At 42.5% G+C, this 19279-nt stretch overlaps 1 protein-coding gene across 1 annotated transcript in view; it reads left to right on the forward strand.

The window, feature by feature from the left end:
- The window catches only part of Cenpe (centromere protein E), a 79574-nt gene extending 64796 nt beyond the window's left edge, over positions 1-14778 (forward strand). The window contains exons 26-31 of the mRNA XM_076933466.1: positions 546-773; positions 4630-4742; positions 6272-6369; positions 9853-10033; positions 12070-12356; positions 14387-14778. Of these exons, the coding sequence (XP_076789581.1) occupies positions 546-773; positions 4630-4742; positions 6272-6369; positions 9853-10033; positions 12070-12356; positions 14387-14478 (999 nt within the window). The 3' untranslated portion in view covers positions 14479-14778. The remainder of the gene's footprint in view (positions 1-545; positions 774-4629; positions 4743-6271; positions 6370-9852; positions 10034-12069; positions 12357-14386) is intronic.
- The last annotated feature ends 4501 nt before the right edge of the window (positions 14779-19279 follow it).

Here is a 19279-nt window from a genome sequence, read left to right on the forward strand (position 1 = left end):
ACCTACTCTTCCAGAGAACCTGGGTTCAATTCCTAGCACCTACTTGGTGGATCACAGCTGTCTGTAACTCCATTTCCAGTCTCCAAAGGCACCAGACACAAATGTGTTGCACAGAGATATAGGCAAAATACCCAAACACATGAAAAGGGTTTAAAATCAGTAAATTACTTTCTCTGTGAGCTGAGATTCGGAATGAAACAGGAAAATAGAGAGTTGTTAGGTTTCCTGTGTGTGCCCACCTCTTGATGACTTTAGCCTACACAGTTCTGCATTCCTTTTCCTTTCTTCCTATAAATGTAATGAAATGAAATGCTCTTACAGATCAATATAGATCTTCCCATCCATCCCTTATCCTTTTATTCATGTCATTCTTAACATCTAACATAGTGAAAGAAAAACATGCATTCATTGTCTTGAGCACTGTTGTAAGATGTTCTAAATAGTGAATTTCAGTATGCACGCTCTCCTGGAACTCTAATTCTTTTGTAATGTAATTTTAAAGCATCAATTATTTTAAAGCTATAGTGGTCTCTCGCTGTTTGTAGGTGTTGATAAATGAATCAACGAAGTTTGAGGAAAGAAGTGCTGCCAGATCCAAAGAATTGGAACATTATCTGAAGTCACTGAAAGAAACAACTGAACAACTATCTACAGTCTACCAGACATTGACTGCCTCCCAGTCAGCTGTGCCTTTCCACCCTACTGTGCGTCTTTCCACACAGGACAGCAAGGATCCTCATGTGGCATCAGGAGCTGAACAACTGACCTCAAAGGTATGAAACTTCCTGGTGTTGAGAGCAAATGCACAACACTAAAACACTCACCAAGTGTGAGTGCACTGTTGTCCAAGTGTGTGATGAGTTGGGTCTCTACATGTGCTGGAAATGCTGCCTGCTGATTGGTTCTGACTCAAGCCGTTTTAGACATAACAGTTCATACTGACCTTTAATTTGTTCTGTATGTACATGAGGCTTATAGTTGTGGTATTTCTTAAGATTAACAAACCACATAACATACAGAACATTACAGGGTATGTGGTCAAGTTATTTTTCTGTGTCAGACTGGCAGGCATGTTACAGCAACAATATGAAATAGCTGGGAGGCATGGGACAAAATGCCTACAGCTTTGCTGGCAGGGCAGGCCTCAACAGAAACAGGGTTTTTCTGTGTAGCCTTGGTTGTTCTGGAAGTTTCTCTATAAACCAGGCTGGCCTCAAACTCAGAGATCCGCCTCCCAAAGGCACATGTTACCATCACCCATTTAAGTGGTTAATTTTATTATACCAGAACAAAGAATTTCAAAATAGAATACATTTTGTTAAGTCAGTTTGGACTGCCTTGGGCATCAGGAACATGGTATTGCTTGCCATCCTGAAGAGGCACTTAAAGTCTCCATTGTTTGACTTTTTAAAGTTGTTTCTGTGGATCATATTTTTAAACTTGTAGTATCTAAAAATACTTATTTCAGAATTTACCCCCAAGGATATTAGTTTTATCCTCTGAATACAGTGTCTAATAGAGGGAACATTTTTAACTAAAAATGAAATAATGTAATTTGTACAAAATCTTGGCCAATTTCTTCTTGTAATATTACAAATTGTTCAAACCAGAGAGCGGTTTACTTGCTTAAAATCTGAATCCTAGACCTTTACCTCCGCCCTGTGCAAGTGCCTTTTAGAGATTATAGTGACTACAGAAAGTAAGGTAACATGCTTGAACCTTAGCAAACAGTGAGAACATGTGAAAAGAATGAATTATATTAGAAAACAGATGTAAATTAATGTCCCAGGTCAGAACTGAAGCTGCAGAGACTTTTCAGTATTTGTTCAGTTCTTCATTTCTCTTTTTTTAGATGTTTGTTATTTTGTGTGTGTGTGTGTGTGTGTGTGTGTGTGTGTGTGTGTGTGTGTGTGTGTAATAAATGCATGTGCCTGAGATGTTCAGAAGCATTGATTTCCTAGAGCAAGAGTTTCGAGCAAGAGTTGCGGGAGGTTGCGAGCTACCTGCGGTGAACTGGGACACAGACTTGGGTGTTCTCTGAAAGCAGATGTGTTCTTACTGGATGAGCCATCTCCCAACCCCATTCATAATTAGTTTCTAAGTCTAATATGATTCAAATCAAAGCACAGGGACTATGTTTCTAGTATCAGAGTAGTTAACAGAGTCCACCTAATCTGCAGGGGCCAAACAAGTCTTATTAACTAGGACTTTCTATGTCAGTCTTTTTGACTCATTAATAACAGTAAACATCTGATGGCTAGCAGGTTCTTTGCGAGCATCCTTGTGACCACAGGTAACTCGTTGCCAGTGCCCAATTCTTCCTGTCGCTCATTTCTAAATCAGCTTTTCTAGTTCTTATTTCCCTTAGGTGACAATACTTTCTTTGTGTCATAGCCAAAGAATAGCTACATCATTTCTACACCTTCAGCCCATATTGAAATTTTCTTGGTTTGTTTGAACCTTTAAAATAGTATATAAACAAACAGATCAGAGGGACGGAACAAAGAGCCTAGAGACACACTCAAAGGCAGCCCTGGGACCTTTGTAAAAGGACAAAGGTACCTCAGTAGAGAGAGGAGAAGTCATCAGATATTGAGGCCTGAATACCTGTTGGGAGCCGACTTTAGTAGAAAGCGGCTAGATCAACTTTGCAGCCATCTGGAACCATATACCCTGATGCACAAAAGAACTTGTAACATGTCATGGGCAGGATATTAAGCAATCTGATATGAAATGGGAAGATTAGAAGGAACTCCACTCAAAACAAGATACGCGGATGCTCTCTGCGTGTGTGTGCACTGTTACCGCACTGTTGAATAATGGTAGCACTAAACCTAGCACAGTTGGCATGTGCGCCTGCGTGCCTGTCGTGCTGGAAGCTCAAAGCAGGCTGGTAGCACGGGCCTGCAGTCCCGGCACATGGGGTGTGAAATGGGGCTCAGGAGTTTCGTGTCATCTTTAGCTACATGACAAGTCCTAGAGCAGCCTGATTTAATAAAGACTATCTGTGACAAACCTCTAACCAACACCACACTGGATGAAAGGTGAAAAGCTCAAATCATCCCCACTAAGGTCACAAACAAGTGTCTTCTCTCTGCACTCTAATTTATTATAGTCCTTGAAGTCGGAGCTAAAGCAGTAAGACAGAAGATGGACATGAAAGGGACACAAGTAGGAAGGAAATCCAAGCATCCCATTTTGCTGAAGATGGGTTCTACACACAAAACACCCCCAAGGACTCCACAGAAAACCTCAGAACTGATGAGCACCTACAGCAAAGGAGAAGTTTATAAAATTAACACAGTTAGTTTCCTTCCTCTATAACCCCATTCACAGTAGCCACTCACAAATAAACCTGGGCATAAAGCTCAGAATATGAACGACCTGTCTTCTCAAAACAAAACTGTGGGATGTAGGGCAGACCCGGCAAGTCATGAAAACACACAGGGGCCCTTTAAAAGCATAATTCTACATAAAGGCCATCTAAAAAGCTTCTCTACCTTCTAGAAAAACTTCCAATGTGGTATTTGTAGAAGACAAAACTGGGCAAACAGTAAAAAGATTAGCATTTGCCAGGAAGCGGAAGGGAAACAAAGATGACTAAGTAGAACTTGGGGAATCGCAAGAAACCCTTATGTACTGTGGGCCTCAGTTAATAGTAATCAGTTAAAAGGTTCACTGTCAGGGCAGGTGTCGTGGCACACACATTTAATGGCAATACTCAAAGACAGGCCAGCGGCCCTCTGCGAGGGAAGCTACATTGCTCTGAATAGGAAGTTTTATGTCAGCCAGGGCAACACAGTGAGACCCTATCTCAAAAATAAAATAACGTGCCAGTATTACTTCACTTGTAGACAGTGTCCTATGCTAATGTATGGTTTTTAGTCGTGAGTAAAAAGAAAAGCAACACAGTTTGTGTGAGACTTTTCTGTAAACCTAAATAAAACTCTGAAAAGAGTAGAGCTGCAGAATGGCTCATTGGGTGAGGCTGCTTGCCACAGAGTGTGGTCCACAGAGTCTGGTCCACAGAGTCTGGTCCACAGAGTCTGATCCCAGAATCCACCATGGTGGAAGGAGTCAGCAGACTTTGTAGATTGTCCTCCGCAGCTGCACTGCTTCTCTCTCATTTCTTTGGTCACTCATTTCATTTTTTCTTTTCTTTTCTCTTCTTCCCTTTTTTATGTGTCTGCATGTTTTTGCCTGCACATATGTCTGTGTATCATGTGCTTACTCAGTGCTGAAGTTATCGGCAGTTGTAGGTAGTCATGTGGGTGCTGGAAGTTGAACCCAGGTAGGCCGGGAGCAGCCAGTGCTTGCTCGTAACCGCTGAGCCATTGTGCAGGCCCTCATTGATTACCTTCATTTGGTAAAGAATATCACATTTTTCATTAAGAAAGTGTGTTTTCTTAAAGAAAGAAAAAATACTAGTTTACATATAGCTTCAAATATACTTCATAACAAGTATTGGGATATTACTCAATTAAAGATAATACCTTTATTATCTCTCACGTGTCAGGAGTTGTATGCAGCGTTCAGACTTTCCTGCTATAGCATGGCTACCAAACAACTGGCAAAACTGAAACTAATCCTGGTTTTTCTTTTTTTTTTTTTTTTTTTTTCCTGTGAAAGGACAAAACTACTTTAGAAGCCGTACCCTATAAAGAAGAAATTGAGGATCTCAAAATGCAGCTGGTGAAGATTGACCTAGAGAAGAAGGCGAACGCCAAGGAATATGAAAAGAAGTATGGTTGCCTTCCTCTCCTTGAACGGACGGGGCTTTAGCCACATAGCAGTCCTTTTTCGACTGCACAAGCATCTTTGAAGTAGTTTACTTTTCAGAAAGTAATTTATTAAAACACTTAATTTTTATAAAATATGTAAGCACCCACAGGTTTTAAGCTCATTAAATCGTGATTACATATGCAACATTAACAATGAAGCCCAGTTGTAGCTGTAGCGTAGCTCCTGGCAGGCTTCCTAGCATGAACCAGGCTCTGGTTTTGATCTCCAGCAGTGAGAACATAAGCATGACTCTCATCGTTTTGCAGGGTGCTTCTGGCTGCTTCTTCCTCAGTGACACAGGAAAACCTTAAATGTAGCCTGTGGTCCTTCAGAGTGGCTGCTGAGAGCCCTGGCTTTTCTGTGTGCACACATGGGCGTGTGACTAAGACTTCTTGGTTCTGTTAATTCCCTTGTTCCTTCTCTTGTGTTTCGTGTAGAGATTGTTTTCTTTTGGTACTTGAGATCCCTCATCATATCTGCTTCTTATTCGCTTCCCGTGTGTCCTGTTACACATTAGAGCATACCAAAAGTTGTTTCTATAGAGAGCATAGCGAGGTGACCATTGGGTAGTCAGAGGAACTGAGTTCCAAGTCTGCCCATCACTGTAAACAGATGTTAGTCTCATCCAGTCCTGGCACTTGAGTAAAACGGAGGCTAACGTAAGAAAATGTCCATGATGTAACTCAGCTCTGTAGAAGTTCTTCCTCGTCTGGAATGTCATGTAACTCTGCCTGGAAAACAGAGATCAGAAAGGGAGTTTCCCCTATAAAATACGGTTGACCTTTGTTTTCATAGTTTTGGGGTTTTTTGAGTCAGGGTTTCTCTGGGTAGCCCTAGCTATCCTGGAGAGTGTTTTAGACTAGGTTGGCCTCAAGTTCAGAGATCTGCCTGCATAGTGGGACTAAAAGCATGTCACAACAACTGGCACCCTTTTTATAGCTTTTAAGAACAGTATAATTTCTGAGTCAGCATTATAATTTATTATGGCTAATTAATGCTGGGATTGCTTACTGACAATTCAGAAACTCTCTTTCTCCTGAGAAGCAGGATCAGATTTGAGCTTTGACTCTTAGCCATAAATCAGAGCTGCAGGAAGGATCTGCTGTCCTGACAGTATGGAAATTAAAGCGTTTGGTTTGGCTTGGTTTTCTTTGTTTTTGTTCTGTTTCTTTTCATTCTCTGGTGGTTTCCCGTTTATATCGCCCTGCGGTAACAGTTTATAGTGTCTCCAAAAATTGTTCAGCCATAACTAACATAACCTATTACTATGTTTCCAGAAGTTTTGAATTAGTCTCTCAATAATCAAGCTGGACTGTTCCTAACTGAAACCTTGCATTTGGGTGTAGGTACAAGAGCCAAGCTGTATTTCTGGGGCATAGGGGTGTTATGTCAGTATGACATTAAATCAGAAACTTTTGCAGCAGTTCTAGTTACTCTTCCAAGTAAATCACTTGAATATTTACATATTTTATTATTTTATTCCTGTTAGAATTCTTTCTATAAAAGCCACTGTTGAACATCAAGAAGAAGTGATAAGGCTACTGAGAGAAAATCTAAGAAGAAGTCAACAGGCCCAGGAGACCTCAAGTAAGTGGAAGAATAGAGAGATGATGATGATGATGATGGTAATGGTGGTTTGTTATACAATGCATCCCAACTGCAGTTTCCACTCCCTCCACTTCTAGTTCACCCCACCAACACCAACAACCCCTCTCCCCCCAATCTTCTCCTCAATTTTCCTTCAGAAAAAAGCAGGCCTCCCAGGGCTATCAACCAAATTTACATAACTATAACAAGATATGATAAGACTAGGCACAAACCCTCACTCATATCAAGGCTGGATGAGACAACCCAGTAGGAGGAAGAAAGGTCTGACTAGCATAGCATGGAATACCAAAGTAGTTTTAATTTGCATTTCCCTGGTAGCTAAGAATTTGAATATTTCTTTTAAGTCAGTAGTTCTCTACCTGTGGGTCATGACCCAACAGGGGGTCACATCAGATAGTCTGCATATCAGATTTTTTTTTTTTTTTTTTTGAGACAGGGTTTCTCTGTGTAGCCCTGGCTGCCCTGGAACTCACTCTGTAAACCAGGCTGGCCTCGAACTCAGAAATCCGCCTGCCTCTGCCTCCCAAGTGCTGGGATTAAAGGCGTGCGCCACCACCGCCCAGAAGATATTTTCATTATTGTTGAGGCCCACACTCTGCCTCAACGCTTTGGGGCTAAGTGCTCTGGTCAAGAGAGAGAGTGGGGCTCTTGGGGCAGGTGTCTCGAAGAATGGAGACAAGACAGGGTGTGATCAAGTCTCTCCTATTTTATCAAGTCTCCTTTTTTATCAAGTCTCAAGTCTCTTCCATTGAGTCTCTCTTATTTTCTCAAGTCTCTCCTATTGAAGGGAATTCTGAGGTATTTATATACACAAGCAGGAGAACACAGGTGAAAACACTTTACCACGTGCACCATACAGCTGAGGTCACTAAACAGCAAAACAAGCTATGTGGGATAAACAATATATTTATTAGAGTGTGCTTCAGCTGTTATAGGCTTTTGACAACCAAGTCTTTCATCAGGGTATATGGTTCCAGATGGCTGCAAAGTTGATCTAGCCGCTTTCTACTAAAGTTGGCTCCCAACACATTATGAGTCATAACAGTAGCAAAATAACAGTTATGAGGTAGCAATGAGATAATTGTGTGGTTCACTGCAGGTGAGGAGCTGGATTAAAGGGTAGCAGCATTAAGACTGAGAACTGCTGCTTTAAGTGTGGTTGTCTCTTGTGTTTCATAGTTTTGAGAACTCTGTCTAGTGTATGCCCCTGCACTCTCCCTTCATTTTACATGTTCATTTGTGGTTGCCTGCCTGTATTCCTGTGTGAGGGTGTTGGAACCTCTGGAACTAGAGACACGGACAGTTGTGAGCTGCCCTATGGGTGTGGGAACTGAACCCAGGTCCTCTGGAAGAGTAGCCAGCGTTCTTAACTGCTGAGCCATCTCTCCAGCCCCCTCTACCGCATTTTTAAATTGTTATTTATTTTCTTGATCAGTTGGGGGTGGGGGGAGCAGGGTTGGGTTTTGGGTTTTTTTTTTTTTTTTTTCTTTTTATATTCTAGATACTGTCTGTCAGATGTATGATTGGTTAAGTTTTTTTTTCCAATTATAAGGTGATGGTGTTCTTTGCTGTTTTTAGCAAAGATTTTTAGCTTCCTAAGGTTCCAGTTATTAATTGTTGGTCTTCATACTTTTGCTATCAGGGTTCTTCCCAGAAAGTCTTTTGCAGTACCAGCCTCTTCCCTACTTTCTCTTGGATCACATTCAGGGTATCTGAGTTTGCTTTGTGCAGGATGACAGGAGAGATCTGTTCTCGATCTACATGCAGCCCCTCAGCTTGGCCAGAACCATTTGTTGAAGAGACTCTCTTTTCCAGTGTGTGTTTTGTTTCTTTGTCAAATATCAGATGTCCATAGGTTTGTGGACTTATATCTGTGACTTCAGTTCAATTCATCATGTCTAATTTTATACCAATACCATGCTGTTTTCATTACTATATATAGCTTTATGCTATATATATAGTTATCACTATGCATAGTGATAACTCCAATTCTTTTATTATTTAAGATTGTTTTAGCTACTTTGGGGGGGGTGTGTGTGTGTGTGTGTGTGTGTTTCTATATGACGTTTAAGACTTTTTTTTTTTCAATTTCTGTGAAGAATTGTGTTGGAATTTTGATGGAAATTGCCTCCATATAGATTGCTTTTGGTAAGATGGCCTTTTCTAAATATTAATCCTACCAATCCATGAGCATGGGAGATCTTTCCATCTTCTGATGTCATCTTCAATTTCATTATTTAATATATTAAAATTGATTGTACAAGTCTTTTATTTGCTTGCTTAGAGTTAGTCCAAGATTTTCTTTTTAGGAAGCCTACTGATTTTTGAATGCTGATTTAGTATCCTGCTACTTTACTGAAAGTACTTATCATCTATAGAAGTTTTCTAGTGAATTTTAAGGTCTTTTATGTATAAGATTATGTCATCCTCAAATAAGGATGCTTTCACTTTTTCCTTGATCTCCTTCAGTTGTCTTATTTCTCTTAGTAAGACTTAGTCCACTAACTGGAGAAAATGAACATCCAAGTCTTCTTGTTCCTGATCTCTGTAACAGTACCTGGGGTTTTCTCTGCTTATCAAGACTATGGCTGAGGGCTTGCTGTAGACTCTTTGTTATACTGGGCTGGATCCCTCCTGTCCTCTTCTTTATCATGAATAAAGGTTGGCTGTGGTCAAGGCCCTTTTCTGTATTTAATGACATGTTCATCTTTAATCCACTGGGATACAAAAACAGTTGTGGTTTTCAGAGGTGTCTGACCTGTATTGTACCTGAATGCTAAAAATGTACATCACTAATCTGCTTGCATAGATTCTGTCTCTTGGATGAGCTGCTGGTGACCTAATGGGTTATTGAAATAAATGACAACTTTATTTTATACAGTTTTGCCAGCAGTGATATGTTTTAATCTCATTGGAAGGTACATTTAGTTAACGTGTATATGTTGAGCACTCGTAGTGTACTGCGTGACTTGGGGGTGGGCTCTGCGGGGCAGGCTCTGCATGACCTGCAGTGAGGTAGCAGCTGACAAGCCCCACAGTGATTAGAGCAGAGAGATCAACATGGCAATGGCTCTGATTTAGAAGGCTGCTGTTGCTGCAGTTAGAGCCGAAAGTGCACCTGTTGGAGGCAGGCTGGAGGGAGATGGAGCCCTGATGGTCAGGTAGACGGAGAAAGTGAGGGAGATGGAGCCCTGAGTCACAAGAGACATCTAGGAAGTGGGTTTCATAGTAGCCTGTTACAGGGTTTAATATCTCTATTATTTTGAACATCAGAGCTAATTAGGATTATCTGCCTGACTGGGCATGGCAATCTATGCCTATATCCAGCACTTCTGAGGCTGATGCAGGAGGATCGGTACCAGTCAAAAGTCAGCCTGGGTAACACAGAAGACACCCTGTTGATTCTGTTTTCTTAAAAATATATACATATTATCAACCTGTGTGTATGTTTTCCTCCTGCAGTGATATCAGAACAAGACTCTCAGACTTCGAGCAAACCTCTGACCTGTGGAGGTGGTAGTGGAATTGTACAAAGCACACAAGCTCTTATTTTGAAAAGTGAATATAAAAGGATGGGAAGTGAAATTTCTAAGTTAAAGCAGCAAAATGAGCAGCTAAGAAAGCAAAAGAATCAACTATTAAGGTAAGTTCTAAACCAAGGCGTGCTTGGTCACACTTCTAATGTCAGCACTCCAAAGGCAGAGCCAAGCAGATCTCTGAGTTCAAGGCCAGCCTTGAATAGTAAGCTTGTAATAAGTTCCTGGACAGCCAGGAAGACATAATAGAGAGAACCTGTCTCCAAAAGAAAAAAAGAAACTGAACAGATGAAAAGGAAAGTCCTGGTACGGGACAGCTCCTGTTTCTGGCTGCTTCATATGTTCTAAGTATTTGTATATATTTTCTGCAGTTGTCAACCTTTTACTGATTTTGGGAAAAGACATTTTTAGAGATTATGTAGTAACTGCTTGTTTACTTTAGAAGAAATGGGAATATGTTATTCATTAACTGTGCAAACTTGTGCGTGTGGGGCCAGAGGTCAGTGTTGAGTGTCTCTCTCCTCACTTCTCTAACTTGGTTTTGAGACTGGGCCTCTGACTGAACCTGGAGCTGCTTCAGCTGACCCGGCTCGCCAGCACACCCCAGACAGCTTCCTGCATCCACCTCCTCAGCGCTGAGGAGCCTTGTACTGTGCACCCAGCTGTTTTTAACTTGGATTCTAGGAATCAAACTTGAGTGCTTTACCCACTGAACCGTCTTCACAGCTGTTCTGAACTAACTAGGCTAAGTACTAGGAAATGAACACAGAAGAGCGCTGCCCCGAGTCCGTAAGAGTCAATGAAGCTACCAGGAGCTTGAGTCCAGTACTATACCCTATTGCCACACGGCTTAGAGCATTGGATCATTGGCTTCTCCTACCATGGAAGAGTACAGCTTTTGTACGGAGCACTAATGGAACAGTGGGAGAGAATCACACATCGGGTGTGGCGCTCGCAGTCCAGCTCCATGGCAGGATGCTCCGATAGCATGGACAAGGCCTAGATCCCTTCCCCCGGCACTGCAGAGTGAATGAACCAAATAGCCCAGGTCTATTAACTAAATTATTAACTAAATAATTATTAACTAAATATTATTAACTAATCCTTTATAGCTGAAACAGTTTGTGGCCCCATGAGAAGAGCAAAAATACCAACCAGCCAGAGTTTCCCCAGGGTCTAAACCACTAGCCTGGGAGCGCATAGGGAGAGACCCATGACTCCATCTGTATATGTAGGGGAGGATGGCCTTGTCGGGCATAGGTGGGAGAGGAGATCCTCGGTCCCATGAAGGCTGAACACCAAGTGGGGGGGAATTCGAGGGTGGGGAGGTGGGAGTCGGTGGGTAGGTGGGGGCACATCCTCATAGAAGCAGGAGGGGGGGATGGGATGGGGGTTCCTGGGTGGTAGGGGGAATAGAGTAAGGGGATAAAATCTGAAATGTAAATATAATATCCAATAAAAAAAAGAATTAAAAATGTAAATGAAGATAGCCAATAAATAAATAAATAAATAATCCTTTATATAGAGTGGCATTAAGCAAAAAAAAAAAAAAAAAACAAAAAAAAACCAAAAAAACAAAAGGCCAAACATTGTAGTATGCAGCTGTAGTCCCAGAATTCAGGAGCGAAGAGGAAAGTCAAGAGGTTGAGACCCTGTCCCACCAAAGTAGGATATGGGTAACGTGAGAAATTACGTTTAAAAGAGGAATCAGTCATGTATAGAGAGATTCAGAGAGGTGGAGAAATGGTGACCAAAAAAGGGAAGAAAAATTAAGAAAGATGAAAATATACTTCTGTAAAGGTTTAATAAACATTCTATAAATCTGATTTATCCAATTATTATAGCAGTACATAAACTACTCTGGATGTTGTGGATTCATTAAATATGATGTCCAACTTTGAATCTTTCTTTTTTTCAAAACTCATAATCAAAATTTATTACTTTCCTTATTCAATTGATAGAGCGCCTTTTCTGGGCCATGGAAGTAGTCCAAACAGAAAGTGTTACGGTGAAGTTAAAATACAAATGTAATAAAATGGTAAATTTCATGCTATATATTTCCACAGGCTAGTGTTCTTTTTAAATTTTTCTCCATGTCCACATTGAAGAATTGATTTGTCTGATCTCTCTGCTTCTATTCAAGTGACAACTCTCAGCTCTCCAAGGAGGTTAAAACCTGGGAAGAAAGAACTCTTAAAAGAGACAGTTACAGAGAAGCAACTTGTGAGAATTCTCCAAAGTCTCCTAAAGTGACTGGGACAGATTCTAAAAGGAGACAGAACACAACTTCTCAGTGCAGAGAACGAAATTTCCAAGATCCTGCACCAAAAGATTCCCCCAAATTTTGGTTTTTCGATAACCGGTCAAAGTCTCTACCAGCACCTCACCCAGTCCGCTACTTTGATAACTCCAGTTTAGGGCTGTCCCCAGGTAGGTAATTGCTCAGGTTGCTGGGTGTCACTGGGAATAAGAGATGGAATCCATGTGTGTTGGGTTCATCTGCTGAGCCATGAGTCACTGCCTCTCAGAAACTCAGCTGTCAGAACTCACGTTCCTGTTGCCATGGTTTCTTCCCAGTTACATGGTGTGCACTAGACTTCAGTTCACTGTGTTACCCTGCCACTGCGGGGCACCTCATCCTCCACCTGCTCTTACAGAAGCAGCACATCTGACTCCTCACCCATTCAAGTCTGCACTCAGCTCAGAGCTTCTCAAACACAACTGAATGACCTGAAGTCCTCCTTTATCTGTGGAAGAGTCATTCCAGGACCTCCAGGGAACTGAAATCCTGGAGAGCATAAGATCCTATATACTATTTTTTTCTGTGCATACAGATTATAGTAAAATCTAACTTTTTTACTAGGTTAGTTTATTCAGCCTACCAGCGTCACTAGGGGTGCTTGTGGGTTATTAAGTAAGTGAGAATTCTTGGATACAAGTTCCACCCCAGGGTTGCAACCATATACTATTCCCATTCTACACTTGATTACCAAACAGTAGGGTATTTTAAAAACCTAACTCACAGCCTGAGCAGTAGTGCAGCCGTTAGAGCACTTGCTGCTCTTGCAAGAGGACCAGGGTTACGTTCTCATGCAGCTCATGACTGTGTAACTCCAGTTCCAGGGGGTCTTCCAGTCTCTGAGGGTACCATGCATGAGTATGGGCATATACATACATGCAGGCAAATATTCATACATGTAAACAGAAGCATGTGGCCCACACCCACTGTTTAACTGTGTTGCTAAATGTACATGTAAAGAGTGAACATACTGCTGCGTCCATTCACTGCCGCCTGCATGTGTGTTTCTAGAGCTGACCTCGTGGAGCTTCAGTCAGGAAGGTCATCCCTGTAGAAGATTAATTCTCCCTCTCAGCCATTATTGCTTGTACTTCCCTCCCCACTGGGGTTCTGTGAGATTTCTCCCATCTCGTTTGGGATGCTGCTATTATTGTGCTTGTTTAAGAAGCCATGTTGATTTGATGGGTGTAATGTCCCTATCCTAGCTAGAAATCACAGTCTCACAGCGACTCCCTGGCCCTCTGGCTCTTAAAGTCTTTCCAAGCCTATTCTGCCTGAGCCTTAAGTGTGGGAGTTGTGCTCTAGATGTGTCAACTGAGTCTGTACCCCACAGTCCGTTGTCTGCATTTTGACTAGTGTGGCAGTCTATAATGGCATCTTTCTGCTGTGCTGGGGGAAAACCTTTCTTTGAGGATCAGTGAGACCTACCTACTGTGGGTACAAAAGTAAGTGTTTAGAATAGTTAGATTTACTGGTTTAAGAAAGTGGTGCTAGTAGGTTCTCCTTGGATCTGTGATCTCTCCAGCTCTGAATAGCTGTCTAGTACAGGAACGAGTTCTCTCATATTAACAGCTGTCTAACTGGATTTCAGGCCTGCTATTAGCCCCAAGATAAAAGTGCCACCCCTTAGCCACTGTGGCTATATTGCCGATGCAGTCACTGTGGTCCGTAGGCTTCGCAGCTAGGTAGGACTACCAACCATGCGGCTCCCTTCCTCCCTTTGCAGCTTGTTGAGCATCTGCTAATGCTTCTCGGTAGCTTTTCCACAAGGAGGCTAGCACACATGGTTCCCAAGGAGGCCAGCACACATGGTTCCCAAGGAGGCTAGCACACATCGCTCCCAAAAATGCAGCAAAGGAAGCCAGGTGGAGTTGATTCACATTAAGCCTCAGGTTCCTGATTGAGTGGTCCTTATGAGTCCTTAGCTTTATGCAGAGTATCGTTTCCTAACGCCTTCTGACAGAATGGGCCTAGAGTTCTGACGGGAAAGTGTACCTACTGCTTTACCAAATGTAGGAGACAGTCACCCTTCTTTCCGAAACATCTGCTGCAGAGTGCTTTTCTGCTTCCTGATGAGCTTGCTTCCATGTGTAAGAGTAGAATTAATAGAATTAATGGAATAAATTAATAGAATTAATTTGGTTTTTATTTTCTTTCTCAGAGGAACCAGCTGAAGTAGAGAATGTGAACCCCAAGACAGACCTTTGTCAAGCCTCTTCAGGAAAAGATGTATCTGAGTGCAAAATGCAGTAGACGTTTCCCTCAGCGCCCTTGGAATGGCTTGCTTCATGTGTTCGCTCTGACAATGATGATGCAGTCCAACTTGATGTCAGTCTAATTTTCACTGAAGACGGAGGAATAAGAAACAGATTGATTGCAGTTATTTAGAATGATGGTGGAGGTTCCTTCTGCTTGCATTTGTGACATTCCAGACGCTGAACTGTTAATTATTTATTTTTATATATTGCAAAGAGCAAGGGTCATGAAGGAAATTTTTAGTCTTTTTATTTGGGCATAACATGTATACATTTCATTAAAGTTACTCATATATCACTTAGAAGATTCTGGAACATAGCACATAAGATAAGCCTTGTTTTATGACAGAACTTTTCCTGGAAAGATGAAACACAAATGTCTGCTCACTCCAGACAAAGAGCCCATAACAGACCAAAGACAAATAACACCTCCACCTTCCCAGCCACAAGGTTTTGTTCTGGCTTATAGTGCCAGGCATGAAAGGCTGTTGGTCTCACCCATGGTAGACAAGCCACCATTGCATGAGCAGGTCTGTCCTGCTGCCGTGTTATTTTAGCACACAAGATCCATGAGAAAGTTGATGATAATTCAACAACCCATACGGCCCCCTTGGGTACTGAAAGCCAGCAGCAGGTTGGGAATTCCCAGTTGTCCAGTTCAGTCCCAGCTTAGTTTCCCCACATCCTGCAATAACAGCAGAACATGTAGTGTCTGCAGAAGCAGGGGCTGACAGACCAGTTTTGATACAAAGAAAACAGTAGCCTTTGTTTAAAAGTCTTTATGACTGGTAAGGACTAGAGGGCTTCCCTGGCCTACAGAGAGGTCACCAGCCCCAGGCACTGAGATTTTCACTCAGTAACATGGCTTCTGGGATGTTGTTTTCCACCCATCAGAGAACTGTTTGGATTCTTTTTGTTTTCCTTTTGATTAACCCAGTTGTAGCAGGGTCGTAGGGTGGATCATACCCAGAATTACCATCGTACCTGGTGGTCTCTCTGGTGACTTTCTGAATTTGGGGAATACTCTGGTTAACATGTCATCTGCATAACAAAACCTTTTCCAAGAGATGGCAACATCTTAAACCATTGTCCCATAAGAAATGGTACAAATGGTGGAGTTACAACGCTGACTTTGGTGAAGCACTCTGAAAGTCTGTGGTCATCTGTTATCAAGTGTCAGGTGATCCGGGAAATTCACAACTAAGAAGATACTAAAGTAAAACATAATACAACGTGGACGCTCCGTCCATTTGATTTACTTAGACGGTGCTATCATGGTGTTTTCTGTGAACTGCTCAGCATTTAACACAGTGGTTCTCAACCATCCAAGTGCTGTGACCCTTTAATACAGTTCCTCATGTGGGGACCCCAACCATACAATATTCTGTTGCTACTTCATAACTGATTTTGCTGCTGTCATGAATCATAATGTAAATATCTGACACCCAGGATATCTGATGTGCAGCCTCCAGGTTGAGAACAGTGCTCAGCCTTTAGAAGGCTCAGCATACAATTGGCTTTCCATCAGTTTTTACCTTAGGAACTCCAGCTGGACACAAATCTCGGCACGTTTGTCTTTAAAGATCCCGGACAGACTTCCTCTTTTCCGTTTCCGTCTCTCCTCTAGGTTGCTCCCTCCTTTTAGGACCTTCGAATGAGATCTAAGACACTAAGATCTGCCAAAGCCTTCCCTGCTTTACAAGGATCTTGCCCCACCAAAGGGCTCAGCAGAGCTCCCAGCCTTGATCCCGGCTGGGTCAACCTTCTCCTTAACTCCTCTGAACTCTATGGCTCTGGGGTTCAAACAGCTTCCCTCATTCCTAGTCCCCTCACTAGTGTCCACTTCCCCTCTATATAGTCCTCTAGCCCCTGTGTGGTGACATCTGATGGGGATAGCCAAGTGTTCTAATGGCTCTGCCATCAGGGCACTGATTCCCTTTATGCAGTCTTTGCCTCAAGGAGGAGTAGTTAACAGTATTTCTGCCTCCACAGCAGTCAGATGGACCCCAAGCACCCCTTGACCCACAACCTCACAAGCCATGCTGCAACAGGCTCTTTCATTGTTTTAAAGTCTCTCATAGTTGCAAGTGCTGAATGTTTCCTGATCACTCTAGTGTGCTGGGTCATTGTTAATGCCTCATCTGTATGCTGGGTTACAGACTTACCTTTTTTTTTTTAAATCCCTTAAAGGCTGAACTACAGTATCTTATGCTTTTAGTATATCCTCCCCCTCCTCTCTCTGAATCATCTTCCCATGGGTTCCAAGTTCTTGCACCATGAAGAGCTTCTGAGCACAGATCTAACTTGTCCTCTTTTCTTTCTGCCCCCGCCCCCAGCATTAAGCAGCAAGACAGCACCTCCATTTCATCCTCTCCCTTACATAGTGTTCTTGCCAGAGGGTGACACAGAGGGTCCTCCCTTTCTTGGTTCCTTTATACAAACGGGTTCCTGATAGGCCCCCATCTTGGCCTCAGATACATTTTGAACCATACACAACAGAAGCCAGACAACGTCTGCTTGCTGACAATCTGATAATCTCTATCCTTATGCACTAATCTCAAAGGCTGCAAAATTTCCAGTAAACCAATAATCAACCGGAGGTTGCAACCTCACATTGGTTATTCGGCTTATCAGATATTTACAATATGGTTGGGGGTCACCACAACCTGAGGAACTGTATTAAAGGGTTGCAGCATTAGAAGGTTGGAACCACTACAAACCTTTAACTATTTTCAGAGCATCTCTGTATTCTGTGGTGGACCCCACTCATCATGCACCCTATGCCACATGAAGATGAAATCGCCATCCTGGGATTCCTCTCTGACACTCCTAACCCTGATGGCTCAGCCGTAGTTGTACATTTCCTTAGCCACAGCAAGAACCATGCAACCATGGTCACAGCACACATAAGGGACTCCAGCCAGCTGAGTGGTGAGCATGGTTGTATCAGTCCTTGCTCTTCTCCAGAATTCCCTCTGCCTTGCTAAAAAACCATTCAATTACATCCCTAAAGTTAGCCACCAAGGTCTGTTCCCTTATTTGGCCACTTCCCCCTAAGGCTCAAGGTTTTATACCAAGTTCCAGCTATAAAAGTATAGAACTTCAGGAATCAAAAGCCTTTGGCTCACCTAGGTAGCATGCCTGGTTAAAATTAAACACTTCATCCTAACACAGGTTTCCCCTTGTTCTTTTGTAAACTGCCATTTTCCTATGTGCCACGTCTGTCTCCTCTTTATCCAGCGACACTCCTTTGTCCTCTGGGTCAGATACCCCTCATCCATCTCCCTTGTTCCCTTCCCCTTCTCCATCTTCCTGTCTTCTGTCTCTGTCTCTAATTCCCTGCCCTCTGTCCCTCTGTAAATAAGTCTTTGTGCTGAGAACATGTGACTGGTCTAAGCCTCTTCCACTAGCTTGACTAAGTTTTGCTTCTTCCAGGCACCAGGTCTAGTCTTTGAGTCTTATTTTCAGCTTGTCTTTTCTGAGTCTTACTCACAGCCTGCTTGTCTAAGTGTTGTCTTTCTGGGTTAACTATGAGGACTAGGAGGGCCTCAGCTTTTGTTGCTCATTCTGCCAGGGGGCCTAGTGAATCTGGTTGGTTTCACTGACTTCCTGATGCTATTTTGAATTGTTTTACCTTCCTGTTTAAGGAGCTTCCTTGCATGGTGGAATCTCAGAGGAAACTGTTACACAACAAACTTGTGTTAACAAAATTACAGGCTTTGTTTCATACCTTTAAAATGTGTAAATTTAGGGTTGGGGAAATGACTCAGTAAGTTGAGAGATTGTCACACAAACATGAGGACTTTCTGATCCCCAGCACCTGCATAAAAAAAATTAAAAAAAAATAAACAAACAAACAAAAAAAAAAAAAAACGAGCATGTGGCATGTGGCATGTTACTCAAGTGCTACTGACGTGCTGACAAGCTCATCCCTGGGGCTCACTCTCCTGCCAACCCAACCTAATGAGTGAGCTCAGGCCATTGTCCTCTGTCAAAACAAAAGCAAGGTGGGTAGCCTCCGTGGAATAATACCAACTGCCCTCTGCCTTCCATGTTTACATAAACACATACACACAATTTAAAATGTTACATTAAAGCTAAGTCATAACTCCATGTAAAACACTTCGGGTTTGGAGGAGGGGTCCTGCTTTTGTTCAGGATTGAAACCACATACTTCTGGATGTGAATCTTCTTCCTTTGAGATTAGGTTTTACTGTGAAACCTACTTTGTCCTCATAATCTCCTACCTCACTCTCTAAAGTACAGAAACTACAGACAGGTTCCTTGGGTTTAAATCTTTGGGAGGGAGAAGCAGAGACAGAGACAAAAGTGAGTCTTGGGGCACTCTCATAGTCATTAAAAGAAATCCTGGGAAGTCAAGGGAAAGACACGGTTATTAAAGCGAGGAGCACAGACAGAAGTGAGTGGTTGCTGTGATAAGCTGGCATTTATCCTGCAGGTGTGTGGCAGACACTGGGCTGTACCTGCACACTGTGCCCCACCCTCCTCCCCACATGCCTGGCAGAGCCACTGTTTCATTCTTCGTTTCCAAATAAGAACACTGTAGGTTGGCCAGTTTACAGGTCCTCCTAACTCAACCACTGAGGGGAGACATAGGATTTATGTCTTTTTATTTTTAAACTGGGTGCTTTTCCCCCACTTTGAGGGGATTGGTTCTTGTTCTGAATGAGGGTCTTCTGCAGTCCAGGCTGGCTGTGACGTTATCTATTTGTGCTCAGCAACAAGCAATGTGCCAGCGTGCTAGAGACTGAAGCCAGGCCCTGTGGCATGCACTTGAA

Source organism: Arvicanthis niloticus, chromosome 4 (genome assembly GCF_011762505.2).
Source record: "Arvicanthis niloticus isolate mArvNil1 chromosome 4, mArvNil1.pat.X, whole genome shotgun sequence".
NCBI lineage: Eukaryota > Metazoa > Chordata > Mammalia > Rodentia > Muridae > Arvicanthis > Arvicanthis niloticus.